The following is a 25,601-nucleotide window of genomic DNA, read 5'->3' as shown; positions in this document are numbered from 1 at the left end:
TGATGACTTTCGACATAAATGCGCTCGCATTACGTGAAGCAGTTCTGAACATGCGCTTTCGTACATGCTCCGTATGTGCTCAGTACGGTTAACTTACATTTCCTGTTCCCGGGAGAATACCGGTTGTTTTGGAGCAGGCTCGTTTAGTTAACAACGTTTCTGAAATAAACACGTAAATTAATGTCAAGACCACACAAAAAAAAACGAAGTCTTGAGAGAATGCGAGGGGAAGGGCGTTACTGTTACTCGTGTTTGTGCCTCAACATGGCTACGCTCGTGAAAGGAAAACAACGACCTCAAACGTGTGTTCGTTCAATGTTGTCAACTAAAATCCGGATTAATTTTAGGCAATTTTTCCTCAATTTTCCAGAGCAATTTTCATGAAAATTTAAAAATCCGGAACTCTGGGAAAATCCAGAGGATTTTCATCGCTGTAAATAAGAACAGACTCCCAGACAATATGTGGACACAATCAAGTGAAGTTACTGGGGGAGTATTATCCTATTGTTTCAAGCCGTATTTAGATAATATGCGGATCACTTCTAATTAACAACAGACTCCCAAACAGTATGTATGAGCCAACCCGGCCGAAGTCGTTCACCGTGGACACAATCGAGTGAAGTGACTGGGGCAATATTATCCTATCGTTACGAGCCATATTTAGATAATATGAGGATCACTTCTAACTAACAAAAGACTCCCAGACAGTATGCATGAGCCAGCTGTTGGATTAATTGGATATAAATATATCTCATATTTGGTTTCTTGCGTTTTTAATGCTTCATTGCTTATGTAATGTGATGCAATCAATTTACATTGAAACACCACACAGTGATGCAGAAGACAACAAAGACTGACAATATCCAGAGGATGGTGAAGATATCGCAAAGACTCATGAACTATTTTTGTCACAGTTGCTTTGTGTGATGCGGACCACGCTAAGTAATAAAAAAGTGGAGACGTGGAGATGTGATTAGAACGCGTTGGAGATTGTGAAAGAGACACATCCCATGTTCTCCTCGCGAGGCAGAAGTTCCTCTTGTCTTCCTTCCTTGATCATTTTACTTTAAATGTCCTAGGCTGTTTAAACCTGACATTGAATTGGTCCTTCGAGTCAGATCCCAAGATGCCTGAGGATTCCTGCGCAGGCATGAGGATTTTGGCAAGTATGGTAAGCGATCTTTTGGTTAAGTTGATTTTTGTCCTGGGAAACGGTGGGAAACGATTTTATATTCATATTCTACACCTCAGCTTTATCACCTCACCTTCTTCATTGGTTCCGGCAATAAATTTTTCAGATATTGTCCACTTTTGGAACGTCTTTAGGGACACGGTCTCTTTGTCTTTTACGCTTAGCAACTGAAAGGAGTGTTAATTAGTGATGCTTCCCATAACCGTCGAATACCCGAATGTATTGTGCACAACCATGGTTATATAAATTGTTTTTCACTCACCTGTTTTTATTTCTCACTTGTTTTTCTGGTCAAGACGTCTTGACCGTTTCACTCTCACTTGTTTTTCCCATACTATCTTGTTCAAAGACGAACATTGTTGTGGGATATCTTGACTGTTACGTTTCTCAGAGCCTGAAGGACACACTTAGGTGTCAATAGTAAATTGGCTACAATTGTTGCGGCGCCAGGTGGGACGGGTAGGCCACCCGCCCTTTCTCTCGCACGCAACTGAAAAGTATAATAAAGGGATGCAGAGTACAAACAGGTAGAGTCTGCTGCGGGTTTCGTACGGACGCCCAGCTGGTTGACAAAGCGGACCTCTACCTGGGTGACGGCTCTCCACCTTCTCGGCATAGGTAAGGGGCTCATATGATTGATTTCACGCAATGTCAACTGTGTTTTGAGAACTTGCATTTGGTCGAAATAAATATGCCACTTATTGAGGCGAAATAGCATTTGGGAACGTTGGTCTTTTGTTGAGTGTCGTCTTTGTCTCCTGAGCGCCGACCAGCACCGATCCTTTCAATAAAACAGCAACCGACATGTTTGACTAGCGTATGAGTGACCCGGATATGAATAACTCGACCTTGCACATGCGTAGCGCAGAAGTGGAAACCGGTGCCATTTGTAAACCACACTGACAAAGCTGGGCATTTTAATCATTAAAAATAAAGGGGTTCATGTAGGTTCGTTTTATACAGATTCTTGTATTTCGTTGAGAACTTGTTTTACATACCACACCTGGGCGAATTTTATCAAAGTAAGCCCTGAGATCTGGGAAACGGACTTTTGGTTCAGTGTTTTCTCAGGCTGGGTAACAACACGGTAACGGAACGATCGTTTCCGTGACATGCTCACGCCTGCAGCGGGTGTGTTGAATACCAGAAAGACCGTGGCCACGGCAGACTCTTTCTGAGTCTAAAGACCCTTTCCGGGACTGGTGTGCAGCCCCCCGGCTGGTATCCGATGGGATCCAGAGATGGATGGAAGACAACAGGGTGAGTCCAATTTTGGTTTAAAAAGAGTGAAACCGGTTCAAAGAGTAAATGACGGGGAGTCATTAAAGCGTGTAAGGAGACACGATCGAGCCTTGTCCTATACTAGTCAATGTCAAGCAGTTTGAGGGTGACGCTGTCCTGTCGCACACTTAAATTCCGTGTGTAAATAGCTTTTGCTCCTAAAATTCCCAAAACACCCTGAGGGTGACGGAGTCTTGTCGCCCACTTAAATTCTGTGTGTAAATAGCTTTTGCTCCTCCTGAGGGTGACGGAGCCCTGCCGCACACTTAAATTCCGTGTGTAAATAGCATTTGCTCCTAAAATTCCCAAAACATCCTGAGGGTGACAGAGCCCTGTCGCGCACTTAAATTCCATGTGTAAATAGCTTCGCAATAAATTCCATAAAATCCCCTGTTCCCGTGTGCAAGAGAAAATTGAGTGGAAGCAGTGGTATACTCTCAGTTGTAAACTTCAGTTGTAAACTTAACACACCACTGTGGAAAACAAGGGCAATAATTCTCTTTAAAGTGACTCAAATGGGAAAAAATAATAGTAAGGAAAAACTTAGAGACACACTGCAATATAAAGATTGGAAATATGCCGGAAAAAATTTATCCAACACAAAACTAATATTTATATAAAGGGATATCAACACAATTTCACTGGTCAGTTAAATAGCCAGAAAATAGCGACCTTGCAAGAGTATATAATAAAGTAATAATAAGTAGTAATAAAGAGATATATAGAATATTGGAAGAAAATAGCTTGAGACAGAGATGAGAATGTTGAAAGAAAATTAAATGATGTTTCATAGAAGAGATGACGAAAAAGGACTGATATCAGGACAACAAAGGAAAGTTGAAAATTAAGAACAGAAAGGTGAGTGTACGCGTCTCTCTACCCCCAAATGCCTCTTTCACAATATGCCAGGCAAAAGAGCGAGAGGAAGACCAAAGAGAAGGTTTATGGATGTGGTGAGGGAAGACATGAGGGCAGTTGGGGTTAGAGAGGAAGATGCAGGAGATAGGCTAGGATGGAAAAAGATGACACGCTGTGGCGACCCCTAACGGGACAAGCCGAAAGGAAAAGAAGAAGAAGACATGACATCATAAAATAATGACCAACTGAGACAGACTGGACTTGGACAAAACTTTTAAGGGGAGTGTGCCGAATGCACCTCAGGACATACAAAATACCTTGCGTGCCTGACTTTGACACTTTAATTCCCTCAGACCAGATGCAATAATATTCATCGGAACAGATATAAGTAATGCATTTCTTTCAACCCCAGTGGGTAAAGAAAGCCAAATTTGGTATGCATTAACATTTGGAGTCAAAATTTCAACTACATGGTTTATTCAAATATGTAGCGATAGCGTCCCGTGATAAGGAAACGTGAAAGACAGTGGCTCTTTTAAAGCATCTGGCTGAGGACGGGCACAAAGCAAAAAGAAACTCAAAATTTGCCAATAACAGGTTAAAATTTTTACAAACTCTAAAGCAACAACCAAATTATCAATTTGTCATTTTTGGGACTGACAAATTAATGCTGAATTTGGGTACCAAATTAGCCAAATTAATAGCTCCATTGCACAAAATGATACAATAAGGAAGACTTAAAAATGACATCATTGTTGAAATGGAAGGCGGAAGCGAAAAAAGCATTTTGCAACATAAAGCAAGCATTGGTGACAAGCGCGGTCTTCATTTTGCCAAATTGTGATAAGATTATGACGTTGAAAGGTCATTTTATGACTTCATAGAAATAAGTGCATTAACTGTTTTGTTTCACCTTCTGCGAAACATGACATTTCCATTATAATAGAAAGATCTACAACTCTTAATCCAGCAAATGTTGCCATTTGAAAAATGGAAAAACGTTTACTATTAAATGGTCAGGGATCGAGCAGGCAGTCAGGTGCAGCAGCGGTAGTTGGGACGTCGGGCGTAGAGAGAAGGTCAGCAGGCAGGCAGGAATCGGTACACGGGAGATTGATCAAGGAAGGCAGAAGTGTCAAAGGAGTCAGGCTTATGGGGTCGGTCGGAGAACAGGCGAAGGTCAGTACGCAGGGGTTGACGATCAGGGATACGAGTGCTGGAACGGGACATGAACCTCAACGATCTGGCGGAGAACGTCATCGGGGCTGTCTGTTATTGAATCAACTTCTACTGTACAGGCAATTTCATTTGCACAATGGCGTAGAAGAGAGCAGTTGAATGCCAAGGATAAAACGATCCAACATCTGCGCATTGGTGTTCCCGTGGTATTCCGAGTGTAAATTGGCTGACCATGTGGCAACTGGATTTTAATCTTTCGTGTGTTGGTGATGTGCAACCAACAAGAACATGGAGAGAATAAACTACATCCACCACAATGTCAAAATTGGGAAATTGGACTCAAAAGTATTTTTTGAGGCTGTGCATGAACAACTTGGAGCCACTTAATGCCATTTCAAAACCAAATAGCCATGGACATGCGCCTGGCTGAAAAAAGTGGTGTCTGCGCTCTCTTTGGGGAGTGATCCATCTTTATCCTGAACCGTATGGCTGCTGATGGTTGTGTGACCGAGGCTATAAAAGGCCTTAGGGTCCTTGACGGTGAGGTGAATGAGCACTCTGGTGTTGACACCTGCATGTAGGACAAATGGATGAGTGTGTTCAGCAAATACAAATCACTCGTCTCATCTATTTTAATTCCATTGGGGTTTTCGCAGCTATTTTGACTTTGTGTGGTTTTTGCTGTATTCTCTGTCTGCGATCTTGCCTAAACTGATTTATTAGCACAGCAATGTCACCCATGGAGAACAAAATGGCGTAGATGTATCCTTTGCTGGGGACAAATCATGAACGAGCATTCTGGCTGACTTGCCTGATCTGTTTCTAGCTATGTTATGTTATGACAATGCATAAACAACCATTTTTCCTCTGAGTGTATCAAAGTAGTCGAAGATCTGGCAAAGTGTCTATTTTGGGTGATGTGAGAATTTAAGCAAATTTTCGATAAACAGGAGGGAAATGTTGGATTAACTGGATATAAAGTTATCTCATATTTGCTTTCTTGGGTTTTTAATGCCTATGTGATGCCATGTAATCGAGAGCCACTTTGGGTGCCATGGAAATTTTGCTATGATGTACTTTAACAATGTGATGCAATCAATTTACATTGGGTGCCGTGGAAACATCAATCAGACAGTGATGCAGAAGACAACAAAGACTGACGATATCCAGAGGATGGTGAAGACTTCGCAAAGACTTACATGGACTATTTTTGTCACAGTTGCTTTGTTTGTCACAATTTGCTTTGTGTGATGCGGACCACGCTAAGTAATAAAAAAGTGGAGACGTGGAGATGTGATTAGAACGGTTTGGAGATTGTGAAAGAGATACATCCCACGTTCTCCTCGCGAGCCAGAAGTTCCTCTTGTCTTCCTTTATTGATCATTTTACTTTAAATGACCTAGGCTGTTTAAACCTGACACCAGCCCGGCCGAAGCCGTGCCCCTTGTCCTAAGCCGCGCTCGGCGCCAACGGCTATAATCAACACATTTAGCACCCCTGACATACGTGCGCAGATCTTTTGTTACATTCTGAGAGGACTATGTTCCCCCCACTCCCCAAAACTATTTTTTTTAGTAGCTGTATACACACCTACCTGTCATTTGGAACCCACAAAGCTCTCATCCTTTGCATCTGTGCAATTCATTTTTCACGACGAATCGGGCATTTTTGAAAAATATGAAGAATGAATCCATCCTCCCGAGTGTTCGAACAATATCCAGCAATACAACAAGACGGCATTTTGGCTAACATGAAGGAACAAAGAACTACCTTCCAGCAGGTAAAACTAAACAGAAACATACGAGACCACTTGAGTGGGCATCTGTTACTAACGCCACTTCCTGCTTCGTCTCGAAAACAAATCCCTCGAGAGGATTTTCATGGCAGGAGTGACAAAAAGCCATTTGTCAAAATCATGTTGTGTGGTGAAAAAAACGGATGGGTCGATGCCGGCTGCCTTTTTTTCATTAATAACATACTAAAAATCATGCATTTCATGACAAGGGCACTTTAATTGCTAGTTTTATTGGTTTATCTAGCACTGCACTATGTTTATTTTAATGTTTCTGTATTCTATTCGTACTGCATATCCATCCATTTCCTGAAGTGCTTTACTCACAAGGGTCGCAGGAGTGGTTTAGCCTATCCCACCTATCTCCATGCAGGGGGCCGGGTACACGCTGAACTGGTTGCCAGCCAATCGCAGGGTACATATGAACAAACTGCTGTTTAATATGAAGGGCACTTTTACAGTGTTATGTGCGGAGCTGACAACCTAACCAATCACACAGGGTATTTGGCTCTTGGGGCGTGACATCAACCGGGGATGATGCAAGCAGATCAACATTATTTTATGGAGGTTTTGCAGCTACGTCACAAAACCTTGTGACTTTTTGTTTACGACACCATATTGGTAGGCAAGCTTTGGAAGGAGACGCTTGTCTTATCACAGTGAAGAAGTTTTTAAAACAATCCATCTTCTGTGTAATACAGAGTGTAATATAATAATGGTTACCACTTACGTGGCAGTGGACTGTCATAATAGACAGGATAAAACAAGTCTTTTCATCGAATTCCAGCGGCGCCACAAAGAAAACAGATGTGGACGGCCGGGGGGAGGGTTGGCAGCCTTCCAGTACCAGGCGTGTTTGCAGGGATCACTTTTTGGAAATAAGTACATCCAGGCAAAAGCAAGAAGAGTTTGTTTCCATTTTATGATATGATGATTTTATAATATGACAGTTCATGTTTGAGGCTTTTGAAAAAAAAAATGTAACTATTACATGCGGATCTATCTTCAATCTGGAATCAAGACAGCGTTTACATAAATGTGTAAAAAAAATTACAGTAGCAGTGAGAATAAAGGATCCAGCTTCTTGTATGAAGGTGACCATGAACTTGTTGACAAAACGCGCGGTGAAAGATTTGTATGCATCCAGACTTTTGTAGGCTTTTAATTCCACACCACTGTATGGGAAGGATTTTGTATAATATAGTTGTATATGTCCGGATAACAGATGTGTGGATAATTGGCAGAACTCATAGCAGAAGAAAATTTCTCTTTTCGATAGTCTGTATGGATCGCTCCCTATTGACTTGATTTTGTCCACATAACAGGCCTTTCAATCAATCAATGAAATGCCTTTAACGTCATTATACGCTGAGCATGCAACGAAATGATGACTGCTGATCCTGATTTTTACCGTTTGGTGTTGTCAAAGAAAATTCATCAAGGCATTTACTTGTGCTCTCCATTATGTAGAAAAAGGTTAAAGAAAGCATACAAAAACAACCAAAACCTACGCTAGCGTGCCTCGATTTTTCTGTAGCTTGCCGACCAATATGGATGTATAAACAAAGTCACATGGTTTTCGTGACATCACAAGCAAATCCTCCATTTGTATTACGCAGCATTACCATCAAGAATTTTATTCAGTTTTGCACACACCAGCATCCTTGTCATTCAATTTGTTTGATGAAAAATAAATATGCCATTTGAGAAGATTGGATTTAAAAAAAAAAAAAAGCTATTTGAAATTGGCCGCGCGTGGATGCGCTGACCCAGCCTTAGCAGGACCAAGTTAAATTGAGTTGGAGACCCCTGATTTAGTGTCTTCAATCACCATGCAGGAGGCACGGTGGAGCAGCTGGAAACCGTTGGATACCAGTTGAAGGTGTACCCTGCCTCCTGCCCGTTGATAGCTGGGATAGCACTCCCGTGACCCTTGTGAGGATAAGTGGCTAAGAAAATGGATGGATCTCTTCACAAATGCTCACAAAAGTCCGGAACACCAAAAACACGGTCACAACGCGGTCTCTGCTAACACTCATTCGCACCGAACATACCACATGGTCACTCAGCAACCGACACACGGCAACCTCTCCACTCCTCCAGCTAGCGAGTTTATGTTTGAAATTAATGAAACACATTCAACACTGCACCTCTGTGACTACACTAAAAAAAAAATCAAACATTTTCAGAATCAGAATCAGCTTTAATGGACAAGTGTGTATAAAACGCACAAGGATTTTTTCTCAATCATTTGGTGCTGCCCTGGTACGACATTCAGAACAAAGAACAAGGAACAACATAGCAACAAGAACAAAGAACAAGAGACATTTCTGTTTATAGGAACTATTCCTTATAAGACATGCAAGATGTAAAATCTATATAAACAAGGGTGTTAACAATGTCCACAATATGTAAAAAAAAAAAAAATATATATATATATATATATCCTCCTGGATATTTTTTGCTCCTATCGGAACACAGAGTGCACAGCACTTTGCCGGGAATGTCCACTTTTTGTATGTGTTCGGTTAGACATGATACCGTTTTCGGTCCTATCTGCACGGTTACACTTTTTTCAAGCCATGCCCATCTGAAACAGTTTTTGATTCCAGCATCCTTGTCAATTGACCCCTCCGTACAGGGCACTTAACCACGCCTCCTGAAGTGACGTCACGCCATGTGCGCTGACGTCAGACAAACAATTAGCAAAAATATCGGCGCAGCAAAAAAGGAATAGAGCGAAACTGTCCGATTTACCGGCTGATTTCTCACTCGCATTCTTAGCTAACAGTGAAATATCATTGAAAAGCATACAGCAGGGCTTCAAGTATTTCAGCGAGCGGTATTTCAATGGTATTTACATGCATATCGACGGAGAAACCATTGATATTAGCGCGAGATCTTTCCAGAGTCAGAGGAAGACCGAGAAGCCACATAATATAATATATTATAACCTAAAGACGAATTCGTCATTGACAGTTTCCCATTTTCGTGTTACATATCACACTTGTGTGCAGAATCTGTATATGTATCTGTATAGCCGTTTGTGAACCACCGTATGGAGGAAAAGAAGGCGAGGCTTGATTTACGAGTTGTTTCTCTCGTTTTCTTTGTGTAACGTCACGCGCTCCCCTCAATAATTATTCTTGAATTAGTGCCGAACCTACGCAAGTCCCGACCGAGTACGACAATCACTACTTTAGTGTCCTCAAACATCCTTCCTTCAGTCTTGGTGTCTCGGTGCACGTCGAAGGCTTTTGGAACTGCTAGTCCGGTTTAGCTTAGCTCACCGCCAACAAAGCGGCACGTTTGGGGAGTCAGATCATCGCAAAATATCGCTCAACACAGATTAAGTGTGACAATCATTCACACGTAGCTATATTATGCAAGCGAAGAACTGCTAATTCATTTATATGAGACATGTATTGAAAATCAAATATAGTACTTACCTTCATATCTGTTCCGGTTGATGGATTCAGTTGATCAGGTCTTCCTCAAAGTTTTATCCATCAAAGACATTTTTCGTACTCGGTCTTCTGTTCCGGTTGCTTTTAGATGGATTCAGTTGATGATGTGGTCTTACACAAACCTTGATCCATCAAAGACATTTTTCGTACTGGGTCTTCGGTTTTGGAAAGGGTACGAATTGAACTCCACCAACTAGCCTTTCAGGATACCTGTCGTCACTATTATAAAGTCCGTGACTACACCTCTTAACCATATCTATTGTTAAAGAACCCAAATACGCGATAAAACGCCAACAGAAGCTATACTGGACCATCCAGCCAGCCTTGTCTGAGATTTGAGTCTGAGATCATGCAGATTTCTGGCCTCTGATTGGTCAGTGACGCGGATTGCACAACATCAATTGACCCCTCTGTACAGGGCACTTAACCACGTCTCCTGAAGTGACGTCACGCCACGTGCGCCTACGTCAGATAAACAATGAGCAAAAAGGGCGGCGTAGCAAGAAAAGAATAGAGCGAAGCTGTCCGATTTACTGGCTGATTTCTCACTCGCATTCTTTGCTAACAGTGAAATATCGTTAAAAACCAGACAGCAGGGCTTCAAGTATTTCAGGGAGCGGTATTTCAATGGTATTTACATGCATATCGACGGAGAAACCTTTGATATTAGCGCGAGATCTTTCCAGAGTCAGAGGAAGACCGAGAAGCCACATAATATAATATATTATAACCCAAAGACGAATTCGTCATTGACAGTTTCCTATTTTCGTGTTACCTATCACACTTGTGTGCAGAATCTGTATGAATCTGTATGTATGCCGTATGAAGTAAAAGAAGGCGAGGCTTGATTTACGAGTTGTTTCTCTCGTTTTCTTTGTGTAACGTCACGCGCTCTCCTCAATAATTATTCTTGAATTAGTACCGAACCTACGTGAGTCCCGACCGCGTACGACAATCATGTCCTCAAACATCCTTCCTTCAGTCTTGGTGTCTCGGTGCACGTCGAAGGCTTTTAGGACTGCTAGTCCGGTTTAGCTTTGCTCATTAGCCGCGAACAAAGGGACACGTTTGTGCAGTCAGATCATCGCAAAATATTGCTCAACACTATGTTATGCAAGCGAAGAACTGCTAATTCAATTACATGAGACATGTATTGAAAATCAAATATAGGGCATACCTTTGTGCAAACAGTCCGGTTTACCGTAGCCCCGAACAAAGGGACACGTTTGTGCAGTCAGATCATCGCAAAATATCGCTCAACACAGATCAAGTGTGTCAATAATTCACACGTAGCTATGTTATGCAAGCGAAGAACTGCTAATTTATTTATATGAGACATGTATTGAAAATCAAATACAGGGCATACCTTCATGCAAACAAACAAAGTCCGGTTTAGCTTAGCTCTGGAGCGCCGAACAAAGGGACACGTTTGTGCAGTCAGATCATCGCAAAATATCGCTCAACACAGATCAAGTGTGTCAATAATTCACACTTAGCAAGCGAAGAACTGCTAATTAATTTATATGAGACATGTATTGAAAATCAAATACAGGGCATACCTTCGTGCAAACAAATAAAGACCGGTTTAGCTTAGCTCTGGAGCGCCAAACAGAGACAAGTTTGTGCAGTCACATCAACGCAAAATATCGCTCAACACAGATCAAGTGTGTCAATAATTCACACTTAGCTGTTATGCAAGCGAAGAACTGCTAATTAATTTATATGAGACATGTATTGAAAATCAAATATAGGGCTTACCTTCGTGCAAACATATCTGTTCCGGTTGATGGATTCAGTTGATCATGCGGTCTTCCACAAAGTTTGATCCATCGAAGACATTTTTCGTACTCTGTTTCAGGTTGATTTTAGATGGATTCAGTTGATCATGCCGTCTTCCACAAAGTTTGATCCATCGAAGACATTTTTCGTACTCTGTTTCAGGTTGATTTTAGATGGATTCAGTTGATCATGCCGTCTTCCACAAAGTTTGATCCATCAAAGACATTTTTCGTACTGGGTCTTCGGTTTTGGAAAGGGTACGAATTGAACTCCACCAACTAGCTTTTCGGGATACCTATCGTCACTATTATAAACTCCGTGACTACACCTCTTAACCATATCTATTGTTAAAGAACCCAAATGCGCGATAAAACGCTAACAAAAGCTATACTGGACCATACAACGTTGTCTGAGGTAACTGGGCGTGGTTTATGCAGATCTCTGGCCTCTGATTGGTCGGCGACGCAGATGACGCAATTTCTACGGAGGGGTCAATTGCCCTCGCTCGATCTTCATCCTTTTTTTTCCTAACACTTTCGCTATCGTAAAACTTTGAACATACCATGGCTCAGTTCGCACTATCTAAGTCCCACGCACCATTACTTGGCTAACTAACAAGTTACATTGCGATTTCTGAGAACCGAGAACACATGTACATAGCAATGGTGAAACTCGATTAACCACTAACACGATTGGATCGTTATACTGTATAACTGTGTTGTCCAATCGAGTAATCTGCTGCAAACAAGTTTTCATGTTTACGTCGCAAAATGCAAATATTTAAAGAACCGAGCAAGTTAGAACGGCATATGATAGTCGTGCTTGTGTGAGCACTAAGCTGAACTTGCAGCTCGGAGCCCACCGCTGAGAGGCAGGCACACGATACGCTACCCCTAGCCCCCCCTGAAATTTTCTCAACGGATTTGCCCTTATCTCAAGAATGGTCATTTTGGTCTGAAAAAGTCGGAAATCCGCCGATCGGCGAAAAATTATCATCCCTGAAATAAAATATGCAGCCTCCTTCCCGTGTCTCTCAGATCCTCCATGAACATCTAATGGCCTTTTCCACCCGACAATGAACATTTTTAAACACACAATTCCTCATAACATTAATAAAGTTGAAAAGAACGAAAAAGAATAAATGACTGAGAAAGTGCTGTCTTTCAAATTAAAATCCGCTTTGACGTCCTGTCCCAAATATAGCGCAACAACATCACACAACTACATGTACGTACGAGGTCTGCACTCGACACCAGTCCAGTATACAGTACACATATTAACATCCTCTCTATGTGCCCTGCGATTGGCTGGCAACCAGTTCAGGGTGTACCCCGCCTCCTGCCCGTTGAAAACTGGGATAGGCTCCAGCACTCCTCGTGACCCTTGTGAGGATACGCGGCTAAGAAGATGGATGAAATTACCATGCATGTTTCGGAGATGTGGAAGGAACCCGAACTGTCCGGGAAACCCCACGCAGACACGGGGAGAACATAAAAAAAACTCCGCATAAATGGGGCCGGGATCACAAACGCGATCTTCAGAACTTTAAGATAGTGCCGACTTTTATTAATGCAGTACTTAGCTAAAGAGCTTTCTAATTCTTTGTTTGTTATGTTCGGTCAAATATGAATAAAAGAATGGAGGCAATTACTTTACTCGTTACTTTACTTTGGTTACGTACCGTGATTTTGTTTTTAAAAAAATCCTCTTACTGGGGGTATCGATCACATTGGCACCGCGGTTACATTGTCTACATACCACACACAAAAGGCTACGAGTTTTTAGACAATGTCGAATCAAGTTCTTACTTGGTGCTGTTGTTGAGAATGGCGCGGTAGCTTCAGCTTCTTTGTTGGTGTTTTTTTCTTCGGGTTAGTTCCCCGCATGCTGTAACTCGCCGAAAGCACAATACTGCCCCCAGGCAATGGGTCTCCTCTGCTGTACTGTATAATTTCTTGTACTTCAGTGAGTTGAAAATGTTGTCTGTATTTTCTTTCAGTCGGCTTCCAAATGAAGCAGTGAATGTTTTCAACTTTTCAAAATTTTGATTTAAGCTTGTCAGTCCTAAACCAATGGTTTTCTTCCCCCTTTCGCACATTCTATTTTTTGGGCGGCTGCAACATGGAACTTCACTCCCACTCCCAGTGTAAAATCGGATGTCAAACTGGTTTTCGTCACAGGCCACACTGTAGTTTTGGTTTCCCGAGGGCCGTTAGGTCTGTTAATCCATCTAGATGTTTAATTGCCTCATCATATTATATGAACACAACGAATTTATGGATAGCTAATTTTGCAATCAGAAGTCAACGATATTGGTTTGTTCAACTATTTTTCAAGTTATTGTAAAAAGGGTTTTGGTAATGTTGATATCTCTAAACAGTTATTCCATACAACAGTTTAAAATTTTGGCACAGATTTCTGGAGGAATTTTGGAAGATGTGCTTTGCTTTTCCAAGTTACGTAAAATGATGTGGCGTGCCGGATCTGGCAGAAATGGAAAATGGATGGAGGAATACATTTCTTTTGGAATTTACTTTTTATTCACCTCAGAAGCACCAATATTTCATTGTTTAATCCTCTTTCAAATGGAAAGCTATATTAACTCATTAGATAATTTCTTTCGACTGCACTGTCAATAAACAAATAATGTACTTATACAAATATAATTGTAATGGTGTTTGTTTTCCTGAATGGTAATAAAATAAGCAAAACATACAATCATTAGAGGAAGGACTTTTGTGTTTGAAAAATTGTCCTTGTTTTCATTCAGAACTGAGACTCGCATATTTCATCTGTAAAAACATTAATAGCCTGAAGATAGCAGCCACGTAGTTTTCCAAAATTGCGATACAAGCACTAATTATTTTTGTGGATACTGTACAACGGCAGTTCCCAACCTTTTTCCCCCATGGACCAGTTCCAAGTAAAACAATTGGATGAACTGGCGTGGAAACAAATAAAAACAAGTAATTAAAAATACGATGCTGAATGTTATTGTGATAAGCAGGAACCGCTTATTGTTTCTCTACAATGAGCTGGTCTCATTTTGGGGTAATAGAAGTCAATGACCCGAAGTATGTTATTTATTTCCAGTATTTTGGTCCATGTCATTGCACAATGTTCGGATGTTTTAAATGGAAACATGGTATTCAGTGCATTTTTGGGGGGTGAATGTTAAAGGCGTCATTACCTCATTTGTGAGTCTATCGCCACATAATAAACGGGCAGAGCAGTTTTTGTACAAGAATCACATGTGATGATAAACCTGCATTTTAAGTAGGATTGCTGATTTTGTCTTTTAAATGCTGTTTTCTTTTTCTTGGAAGTTGTAGGCTTATATTTTATCTCATCATTTGGCATTTTCCCCAGTGGAACTTGTTGGAGGGAATAAAGGGGGCCCAGCACCCTAACACTGGATCAATCAGCATATTTGACTCAAATTCGAAAACAGGACTTGGAGATTATGCAGTGTCTGGGTGTTCCAGCATTGTTCTGCAACCAACGCAATCTGTAGCAAAGCAAATTTATTTGTGGAGCACATTTCATAAATAAGGTAACTGTGCTTTACATGATTAAAAGCATTTAAGTACAAAGAAACAAACCATTTAAAACAGGGGGGAAATAAAAAATGCAAGCATTATTAAAAAACGTACAGTGCAAGAAATATCATTGAAAAGTGGAAATACTCTAAAATGCATGAGGAAAAAAGAAGAGTTTTTAACCTTAAAACTATACCCACTTCAGGTTGACATCACCTCTGTTGGCAACATATTCCGTTTGTGCCCACCGTAATAGCCAAATGTTTCTTCGCCATATTTGCTTTGGACTCTGTGCTCCACCATTTGAGTCTGTCGATCTCAGAAGCATTTCTTTCATGTATTCCGGACATGAACCACTTAGTGATTTTTATGCCAGTAGGAGAACTTTAAAATCTTTTCTAAAGCTGACTGGAAGTCAGTGTACGGATTTTAGAATTGGAGTTATATGGTCTAACCACTTTGTTCTGGTCAGAACCTAAGCTGCAACATTCTGAATGAGCTGCAGCTGTTTAATGCTCTGACTGGGAGTCCAATCAGAAGACCATTACAATAGTCAAGTGTACTTGACACAAAAGCATGGATGAGCTTCTCCTTGTGTGCTTGACACATGCAAGCCTTCACTCTTGATATGTTCTTCAGATCATAAAAGTCAGTTATATTAATTGATTTGATATGACTGTATTGTTGAAAGTCATGTTGCACTCTATCAGGACACAAAGATTTTGGACTTGGTCTTTGTTTTTTAAAGATAATGAGTGCATGTATTTACTCATAATACTATACAGTACTACTCATACTGTCACGATCCTGCCGCTCCAGTCCGGGCTAATTGCGAGGCACACACCTGCGCCTCATGCGGGCTGATTATCCCGTGTATATATAGGACCCGATGACGACTGGTGCTCCGCCAGATCGTTGAGGTTCATGTCCCGTTCCAGCACTCTCGTATCCCTGATTGTCAACCCGTGTGTACTGACCTTCGCCTGTTCTCTGACCGACCCCGTAACCCTGTCTCCTTTGAGACTTCTGCCTGCCTTGATCGATCTCCCGTGTACCGACTCCTGCCTGCCCGCTCACCGGCTCTCTTCGCCGGACGTCCCAACTACCTACTGTCTTAAAGACTAAAGCACGTTTTCTCATCCACACTCCATATTCAGCATTTGTAGCTAAATCACAAAATCACGTGACTTATACCATATTGGCAGGTAATCTTTGGAAGGGAGACACTTGTCTTATCTCAGTGAAGAACGGTTAAAAGGATCTGTTTTCTCCGTGTAATACAGAGTGGAAAAGAATAACGTTTACAACTTTCGTGGCAGTGGGCTGTCGTAGGATAAAACGAGAAAAAAAGTCTTTTCATCGATTTCCTGTGGACCCACTTAGAAAATATTGCTGCCGTTTTATGGGAGGGTTGGCAGCCTTCCAGTACCAGCCATGTTTGCAGTGAACACTTTATGGAACATATGTACATCTAGGCAAAAGCAAGTAGAGTTTGTTGACATTTTATGATTTGATGATTTTATAATATTAGAGGGGCTTTTGTTTGGGGCTTTTGAAAATAAAAATGGCAACTATTACATGCGGATCTATCTTCAATCTGGAATCAAGACAGTGTATACCGTATATTTGCATGCATCCAGACTTTTTTTAAGCTTTTAATTCCACACCGCTGTATGGGGAAGGATTATGTATAATATTGTTGTGTAATGGTCGGATCACAGATGTTTGGAAGATTGGCAGCACTCATAACATTTGTAATGTGTCCTTTCCACATAATTTTGATGGCTGGATATCTTCATAATATATCATTAATTGGCAGGGGGAAAAAAATTGCGCAGGCAGACTTTTTTTTTTCCCCATGCGAGCAGCATTTCTGCTGCATTGCTAATAGTGGCTTGGAGTTAGTATAAATGTGCCCCTCAAAAACAACTGTGGTCTTCTTAATGGCGCGATGATGAGTTACAGTGGGCATCATTTGTTTTTATGTTGTCTAGATCATTGTCAGTCACAGAATCCAATTAAAGGTCCCATATTTTGGCTATTTAGGACTTCCATCGAGCGACTCTTGAGCATGGACTTCATATAAAAGTGTCAATCCATCCCTCCCTCCATCCATCCATTTTCTACCGCTTTTACGGGTCGGGTTGCGGGGAAAGTAGCTTCAGCAGGGATACCTAGATTTCCCTTTCCCCAGCCAATTCTTCCAGCTCTTCCGGAGATCTCCCGAGGTGTTCCCAGACCAGCCGAGAGACATAGTCTTTCTAGCATGTCCTGGGTTTCCAGTGGGACATGCCTGGAACACCTCACCAGGGAGGCGTCCAGGAGGCATCCGGATCAGATGCCCCAGCCACCTCATCTGGCTCCTCTCAATGCGGAGGAGCAACGTTTCAAGACCGAGGCCCTCCCGGATGACCGAGCGTCTCAACTTATCTATAAGGGAGTGCCCAGACACCCTGCGGGAGAAAATAATTGCGGCTGCTTGTATCCTGGATCTTGTTCTTTTGGTCACGACCCACAGCTCGTGCCCATAGATGAGGGTAGGAACGTAGATCGACTGGTAAATTGAGGTCTTTGCCTTTCGACTTAGCTCCATCTTTACCACAACGGACCGATGCAAAGTCCGCATCACTGGAGACACTGCACCTATCTGTCTGTCGACATCCCGCTTCATTTGTCCCACACTTGTGAACAAGACCCCAAGATACTTGGACTCCTCCAGATTCTGTCCATAAAAGTATGTGAACAAAATCGGTGACAAAGGGCAGCCTTAACTTCCACCGGAAATGTGTCTGACTTATTGCCTTACCAGGGAGGCTGAGGAGTGTGATCCCCAATAGTTGGAACACACCCTCCGGTCACCCTTCTTAAAAAGGGGAACCAAAACCCAAGTTTGCCAATCCAAAGGCACTGTCCCCAATACCCATGTGATGTTGCAGAGGTGTGTCAACCATAACAGCCTCATAACAACCAAAGCCTTTAGGAACTCCGGGTGAATCTCATCCACCCCCGGGGCCCTGCCACCAAGGAGCTTTTTAACCACCTCTGTGACCTCAACCCCAGAAGTATTCTCCCCACTGACTCACAACATCCCGAGTTGAGGTCAGCAGTGCCCCATCCCCACTATACACAGTATTGACAGTGCACTGCCTCCCCATTCTGAGATGCTGGATGGTGGACCAGAATTTTCTCGAAGCAGTTTTGCAGTCGTTATCCATGGCCTCACCGAACTCCTCCCACGGCTTTTGCCTCAGTGTCCACCGAAGCTGCATTTCGTTTGGCCTACCGTTACCAATCAGCTGCCTCATGAGTCCCACAGGCCAAAAATGACCAATATTACTCCTTCGTCAGCTTGACAGCATCCCTCATTGTTGGTGTCCACTAATGTGTTCACGGGTTGCCGCCATGACAGGCACCGACCACCTTACGACCACAGCTCTGGTCGGCCAACGTCACCAATGGAGGCACGGAACATCATCCACTCTGACTCAATGTCCCTTCCCTCCTCTGGGACGTGAGCAAAGTTCTTTCGGAGGTGGGAGTTGAAATTCCTTCTGATAGGGGATTCTGCCAGGCGTTCCCAGCAGATCCTCACAATACATTGCCACATCGGACCAACATCTTGACCATTCATCAGAGCCAACTCACTACCAGGTGGTGATCAGTTGACAGCTCGACCCCTCTCTTCACAGTGTCCAAGACATGCGGTCTCAAGTCCGATGATACGACCACAAAGTCGATCATGGAACTGCAACCAAGGGTGTTCTGGTGCCAGGTGGACATGACCTTATGCCTGAACATGATGTTCATTTTCGACAATACACTCGGGTTCTGATCAGGCGGCTGTTCTTCCCAAACACACCCTTCCAGGTCTCACTGTCATTGCCCACATGAGCATTGAAGTCCCCCAGCAGAGTGATGGAGTCCCCAGAGGGAGCGCTCTCCAGCACTCTCTCTGAGGACTCCAAAAAGAGTGGGTACTCTGAACTTCTGTTTGGTGTATAAGCACAAACAACAGTCAGGACCCATCCCCCTACCTGAAGGCAGAGGGAGGCTACCCTCTCATCCACCGGGGTAAACTCCAACGAACAGCTGCAGGGCAATAAATATACTCACACCTGCTCGCCGTCTCTCACCTCGGGCAACTCCAGAGTGGAACAGAGTCCAACCCAGTGGTGCCAGAGCGCAATTGGTGTGTAGAGGCGGGTCCGAATATATCTAGTCACAACTTCTCAACCTCACACACCAACCCGGGCTCCTTCCCTGCCAAAGAGGTGACATTCCATGTCCCTAGAGCTAGTTTCTTAGGCCACCGCCCAGCTCACATCGCACCCGACCCCTATGGCCCCTCTTACAGGTGGTGAATCCATGGTAAGGAGGACCCATGTTACCCTTTTGGGCTGTACCCGGCCGAGCCCCATGGGTGCAGGCCCGGCCACCAGGTCCTCGTCTTCGAGCCCCTCCTCCAGGCCTGGCTTTAACGCTGCACAGCGCAGCAGGGAATATGTTGAACATCAAGGTGAGCTACTCGGACCCTTGAAAAGAAATAACAATCTATTAGACAGGCAGGTCATCAACCAACCTGTTGACCAAGTTACAACTGCAACTCCACAAGCTCAACCACCAATGAACAGCAACATCGAACATGCACAGGAAGTATATCTAGATCCAACTAATACCTCTTCATTTAATCCTTTATCTCGCACTTTCCAACCCACAAACAATAACCAACCTGAAGCAATTGGAGCGTATGATTTTGCAAAGTATCTCATTCGCAAAGAACTAGTTAGCATTGGTTTACTGCATTTTGATGACAAACCAGAAAACTTTTGGGCATGGAAAACTTCATTCGTGCATTAGTGCAACCAAAGACTTAAATCTATCAGCTAAAGAAGAGCTAGATTTACTAACAAAGTGGTTAGGCCCAAAGTCTTCAGAACAAGATGAAAGGATTCGTGCTGTGCACACCCTTAATCCCGCTGCAGGAGCAAAAATGGTTTGGAAACATCTTGAGGAATGTTACGGGTAGGTTAGGGTTAACCTAACCTAACCCTAACCCTCCTCAGAGGTCATTGAAGATACACTCTTAAAAAAGATAGAAGAGTTTCCAATCCAGAAAGATTAGTTAAAACAAATTAAGAGAACTTCGTGAGCTCCTGTTGGAGTAACAGTGTGCTAAGTCAGATGGTGCACTTCCAGGGCTTGCGTACCTGGACACAGCTCGAGGGGTGGGACCAATAGTTGGAAAAACTTTCCTTCAACCTGCAGGAAAGATGGACAACTGTAGGATCGCAATACAAAGAGACTTATAGTGTGTCGTTTCCCCCCTTTCCTGTTTTTGTGCTGTTTGTTCAGCAGCAAGTGAAAATGAGGAATGATCCAAGCTTTAATTGATCCACTTGCACAGAAAAGTCCACATCACACAATCGCAAAGCTACTGTGTCAGTACACAGAACAGAGATTGGAGAGGAAAAACAAGATGGTTCAGAGGAAAAGAAAATAGAAGAACTAGATCGACAGTGCCATAAAAATCATAAAAAGCCACACCCTCTTAAAAAATGTAAGTCATTTAGAGGCAAACCATTTGAGGATCATCATGCCTTTCTCAAAGAGCATCACATCTGTTACAGGTGTTGTGGTTCAGTGCAGCATATTGCAAAAAATTGTAAGGTGGCAGTCAAGTGTGCTGAGTTTGACAGTCCCAAGCACATATCAGTGCTTCATCCAGGTCCAGTTCCTGTCCCAAAATGCAACACCTCAGAGAGAGCAGTTACAGAGGAGGAAACAGCAGTGCTCTCCAAGTGCACAGAGGTATATGGTCAGAGTGAAAACCCACACTCTTGTTCCAAGATCTGTTTCGTGGAACCTTATCCAGAAGGCCAAAAAGACAAAGCGTTAAAAATGTACGCAGTGATTGACAAACAGAGTAATAAGTCTTTAGCGAAGACAGAGTTCTTCGACTTTTTTTGAAATCAACACCTCACCCACCCCGTACACTCTCAAAACTTGTCAGGAAAAGCAGAAACTGCGGGCAGAAGAGCTGAGAACCTTTTCATACAGTCCATGGATGGAGAGACGAAAATCAAACTGCCCCCTTTGATCGAATGTGACTCACTTCCGGATGACAACTCTGAGATCCCCTCACCTGAGATCGCTCAGTATCAACCTCATTTTCTCCCAATCGGAGAGACAATCCAACCTGTTTATCACCATGCTCCAATCCTCCGACTCCTGGGAAGAGATGTCCTCTGGATTCATAAGGTGCGTGAACAGATAAACGGCCCGAACAATGCTCCTTATGCCCAAAGACTGGACTGAGGTTGGGTTATAGTGGGAGAGGTATGTTTAGGTAAAGCTCACAGCACAACAGAGGTTAATGTATACAAGACAGATAGGTTAGAAAATGGACGCACAACTTACTTCGAACCATGTCCAAACACCATTACAGTGAAAGAAGACTGTAGTGTCAGGCCTCAGCTAAACACACTAGCAGTTGCAAACATTGCAGACTCCACTGTTCACACAGACAAGCTAGGTCGGTCTGTGTTTGACAGAAGAGAGTCAAAAGACAAAGTAGCGTTGTCTATAGATGACACCACTTTTCCAACGCTTATGGGTTGTGCAGTTAGTCAGAGCAACGAAAATTGTTGGGTTGCTCCTTTACCCTTCTGCTGTCCAAGAAGGAGGCTCTCAAGCAACAGAGATCAGGCCTTAAAACGCCTCAACTTATTGAAAAAGACTTTGGAAAAGAATCCAAAAATGAGCGAGCACTACATCCAGTTCATGTAGAAAATGCTGGATAACGATCAAGCTGAGCGTGCTCCCCCTCTGCCAGAAGGTAAAGAACATTGTTATCTTCAAAGATTTGGCGTATACCACCCACAGAAACCAAGCAGAAGACCTATTAATGAGAACTAAAAACATGTTAGCAGAATCCAACCTGCATCTCCACAAAGAGGCTTCTAACTGTAACCTGGTCATAGAAGCATTTTCTGTGAAGGACCGTCCTAAAGACCTGAGACATATGGACCTTGGAACAGATCCTCTCCAAGTACAAAGGAGTTTAGGACTCTGTTGGAACCTACAAACTGACAGTTTTACCTACCTTGTATCAAATGAGACAAAACCATTCACACACCGGGGAGTACCGTCTACCGTCAACAATCTGTATGACCCCTTGGCTTTTGCTGCTCCCGTTGTCATGCAAGGCAAGGCATTACTCCGAGAACTGTCATCTGAAGAGAGAGACTGGGAAGCACCTCTTCCTCCAGGAAAAGAAGATGTTGTCCTGTAAAAGGATGGTCAGGCACACAGGAATGAATGGCCGATGGGACTGATAGTCAAAACTCTACCCAGCAGTGATAAGAAAGTTGGCAAAGTGGAAGTGCGGATTGTTAAAGAAAGGCCTGTGAAGGTATTCTTGAGACCTATTCCAGAGATTGTGGTTTTACTTTCAGAGACTGATTGAATATTCCTTGCCATGTTTCATGAATATGTTGGTATTTTAAGTGATATATTGTGATTACATCAAGCGGGGAGTATCATGTTTTTCGTTGAAAGATTTGCATATTTCGTAAGATAAAGAAGTTAGATAAAAATGTTTATTTCATGATGTGGTGGGTTAAAATGTTTTAAAAGAAAAAGCGTCAGAAAGACTCCTCTTGACCTGTGACTATCATTCAGTTTCTATGCGAAGTGAGTGCTCTGTACGTCTTTAGAGGATCTTTGACGTGTCTCCGGTGAGAATATAAGCATCCAGAAATTAAGTCTGAAGGCAACTCATAACTACGTTGAATGTGTTCTAAACATTTGAACCTTTGGAAACTTTCGTCCTTGTAAGTATTGTATGTTCACAGACATTAAGTTGAGGTCACAATTGTGTTTTATTTAAAAGCTCCATGTAAACGAGTGACCGTTGATGCAGCTACTGTTATGTTTAGCATAAATAAGATAGCTTCCTGTACTTTGCACAATGGCACACAGTGCACAGTGTAATGTATATTTTTCTGTATCTTTCAGTTACAAATTTGTTAATTCATTTACCACAAGAGACCTCCATAGAAGCAAGAAAAGAACGCCTTCTGTACGGAGTTTCTCTATAGGTTCGCTGGCTGTCTAGCTTCACACAGTAACATGTCATGAGGACATCACACTCCCTGTACCTTCTTGGGTTTTCTCCGGTCATTCCAGTTTACTCCTACATCCCAAAAACATGCATCAATTGTAGACTCTAAATTGGTCCTAGGTGTGATTGAGAATGTGACCGTTGTCTGTCTCCATGTGCCCTGCGATTGGCTGGCAACCTGTTCAGGGTGTACCCTGCCTGATGACACCTGGGATAGGCTCCAGCACTCCCGCGATCCTCGTGAGGTTAAGCGCCTCAGAAAATGGATGGATGGATGGATGGATGGATGTACGGACGGACGGACCCACGGACCTTGATTTTGTCACAAGAGAGTCCAGAAAAGCCCGCTCTGATAGTTACTTCTGTTTGACTCTGTTTTTTCTCCTTTTTATCCATATTTCGATGGGATCCCCCCCCCCTCCCCCGTTCTTCTGATTGGTTTCCTCCTTATAGAAGACACCTGTGAGAGTACACATTTGTTCTGTTGACAGCACTGGCTCAGAATCGGAAAGGAGAAGCAAGAGAGCTTAACTAGTGATAAATATAATATATATTTGATTTAAGGCCTCTCAGTGGAAAAACGTCTGGAACACAAGAATGTGTTAAATCACAATTCAGATGTTTACTGAAGCATCACAGAGCCAATATTTCATCCCAAATACTATAAAAATTCGGTTTGGTGAAATATGGCACCTTTTAGTGATACTAGTGTAGCCGGGTCAGTCCCCACACCCTGGCTACACTGTGTTATGTTCTGGTGGAAAGAGGGAGACTGGACACAGAGGGACGTTGGACACAGAGGTTGGTGTCTGACTGGTGTTTTATTCATGCATCATATGAAATGAAATCAAGAGTGTGAGCTTCATGCCATCCAAATGACAACCTCTCGCAGTCAGAGTCAAGGCAGACTGATGAGAGACGGTACATCACTTCCACCGGTTTTCATATTAAACGTGCTGACTTTGCAAATAAAGAAAATACATAATATAAAGCCAAAATAAATAAACATGTCAGACTGAAGATAAAATTACAATAGTAAAGATAATCCAAAATACAATGTGAGGGATTTTGGTGAAATTAATTTGGAGAAAAAACCCAATATAGCCAACTCTCTTTTCTCTTGTATATTACATTCACCCCTTATTAATTTCTCCAAAATCCTGAACATATGAAGAAAACTATTCAGAATATTTGGTGATAACAAGAGATAAAATGTTCATATTCACTAAAACCGAGATGACCCCTTAAATCTGGCCCCTTAACACAGCATATGACGCTACTTATGAAATAAGTTCAGAGAAAACAAGAGTTGATCAAGCTACTATCTCTCCTAGTTAATATGGTGCCTTATACACCACATAAAATCTGGGCACACAATAACACTTCTTCTTCTTTTCCTTTCAGGTTGTGCCATGAGGGGTCACCATGCGTGTCTTCTTTTTCTATCCAAGCCTATCTCATGCATCTTCCTCTTGACCACTGTAGGAATAATTGTGATCATAATTATCATACATTTACTTCCAATAAAGAAATGCTTTGCTCTGCCCTAGATAACGTGGCAGCCTCCTAGCAGGAGATAGCAAGAACAAAAACATCTAATCATCAGAACTGTTAGAACTGCTGCCTGTTAAAGAAATGATGACCACACATGTATTCAGCAATCTTCCACACATGCACACGCACATGTACACCTTGTTTCAAACTGTTTTGCTTGTCGTCTCCTTTTTGTAACATCTATGTAAATAAGGGGCGTCTCAAAACTAAATAAATAGAGGTGCTGAGGAGAGGAAAATCAGAGAGTGCAGTGGTGAATTGTTCGAGACAGTTCCTCTCCTCTCTCCTCGCGAGACTTGAACTGGTGTCTCTGCTTCCTTTTTTGTTCTGTTTAATGAATGTCTGATTGGTGAACTTGACAACCACCCAGTGTCCTCATTACATCCATCAACCTTTTCTTTGGTCTTCCTCTCGCTTTTTTGCCCGACAGCTCCATCCTCAGCACCCTTCTGCCAATATACTCACTCTCTTGCCTCTGGACATGTCCAAACCATCCAAGTCTGCTCTCTCAAACCTCGTCTCCAAAACATCCAACTTTGGCTGTCCCTCTAATGAGCTAATTTCTTATTCTATCCAACCTGCTCACTCCAAGCGAGAAGCTCAACATCTTCATTTCTGCTACCTCTAGTTCTGCTTCCTGTTGTTTCTTCAGTGCCACCATCTGTAATCCATACATCATGGCCGGCCTCATCACTGTTTTATAAACTTTGCCCTTCATCCTGGCTGAGACTCTTCTCTCACATAGAAAACCAGACACCTTCCGCCATCTGTTTCACCCTGCTTGGACGAGTTTCTTCACTTCCTTACCACACTCACCATTGATCTGGATTGTTGGACC

At 42.6% G+C, this 25,601-nt stretch overlaps 1 protein-coding gene across 7 annotated transcripts in view; it reads right to left on the bottom strand.

Annotated features, from left to right (window-relative positions):
* Positions 1 to 13,615, bottom strand: part of ska1 (spindle and kinetochore associated complex subunit 1) — a 56,477-nt gene extending 42,862 nt beyond the window's left edge. Inside the window, exon 1 of one of the 7 annotated variants that reach the window (XM_061823605.1) lies at positions 13,357 to 13,615. In XM_061823605.1, the coding sequence (XP_061679589.1) occupies positions 13,357 to 13,434 (78 nt within the window). In that variant the 5' untranslated portion in view covers positions 13,435 to 13,615. Of the gene's footprint in view, positions 1 to 13,229 lie in introns of all 7 variants that reach the window. The other 6 variants (XM_061823607.1, XM_061823606.1, XM_061823599.1 and 3 more) reach the window with 6 other exon arrangements.
* Between the last annotated feature and the right edge of the window lie 11,986 nt (positions 13,616 to 25,601).

This window comes from Syngnathoides biaculeatus, chromosome 6, assembly GCF_019802595.1.
Source record: "Syngnathoides biaculeatus isolate LvHL_M chromosome 6, ASM1980259v1, whole genome shotgun sequence".
Classification (NCBI taxonomy): domain Eukaryota; kingdom Metazoa; phylum Chordata; class Actinopteri; order Syngnathiformes; family Syngnathidae; genus Syngnathoides; species Syngnathoides biaculeatus.
The sequence above is the reverse complement of the archived record's forward strand: the minus strand, read 5'-3'. Positions and strand labels throughout refer to the sequence as shown.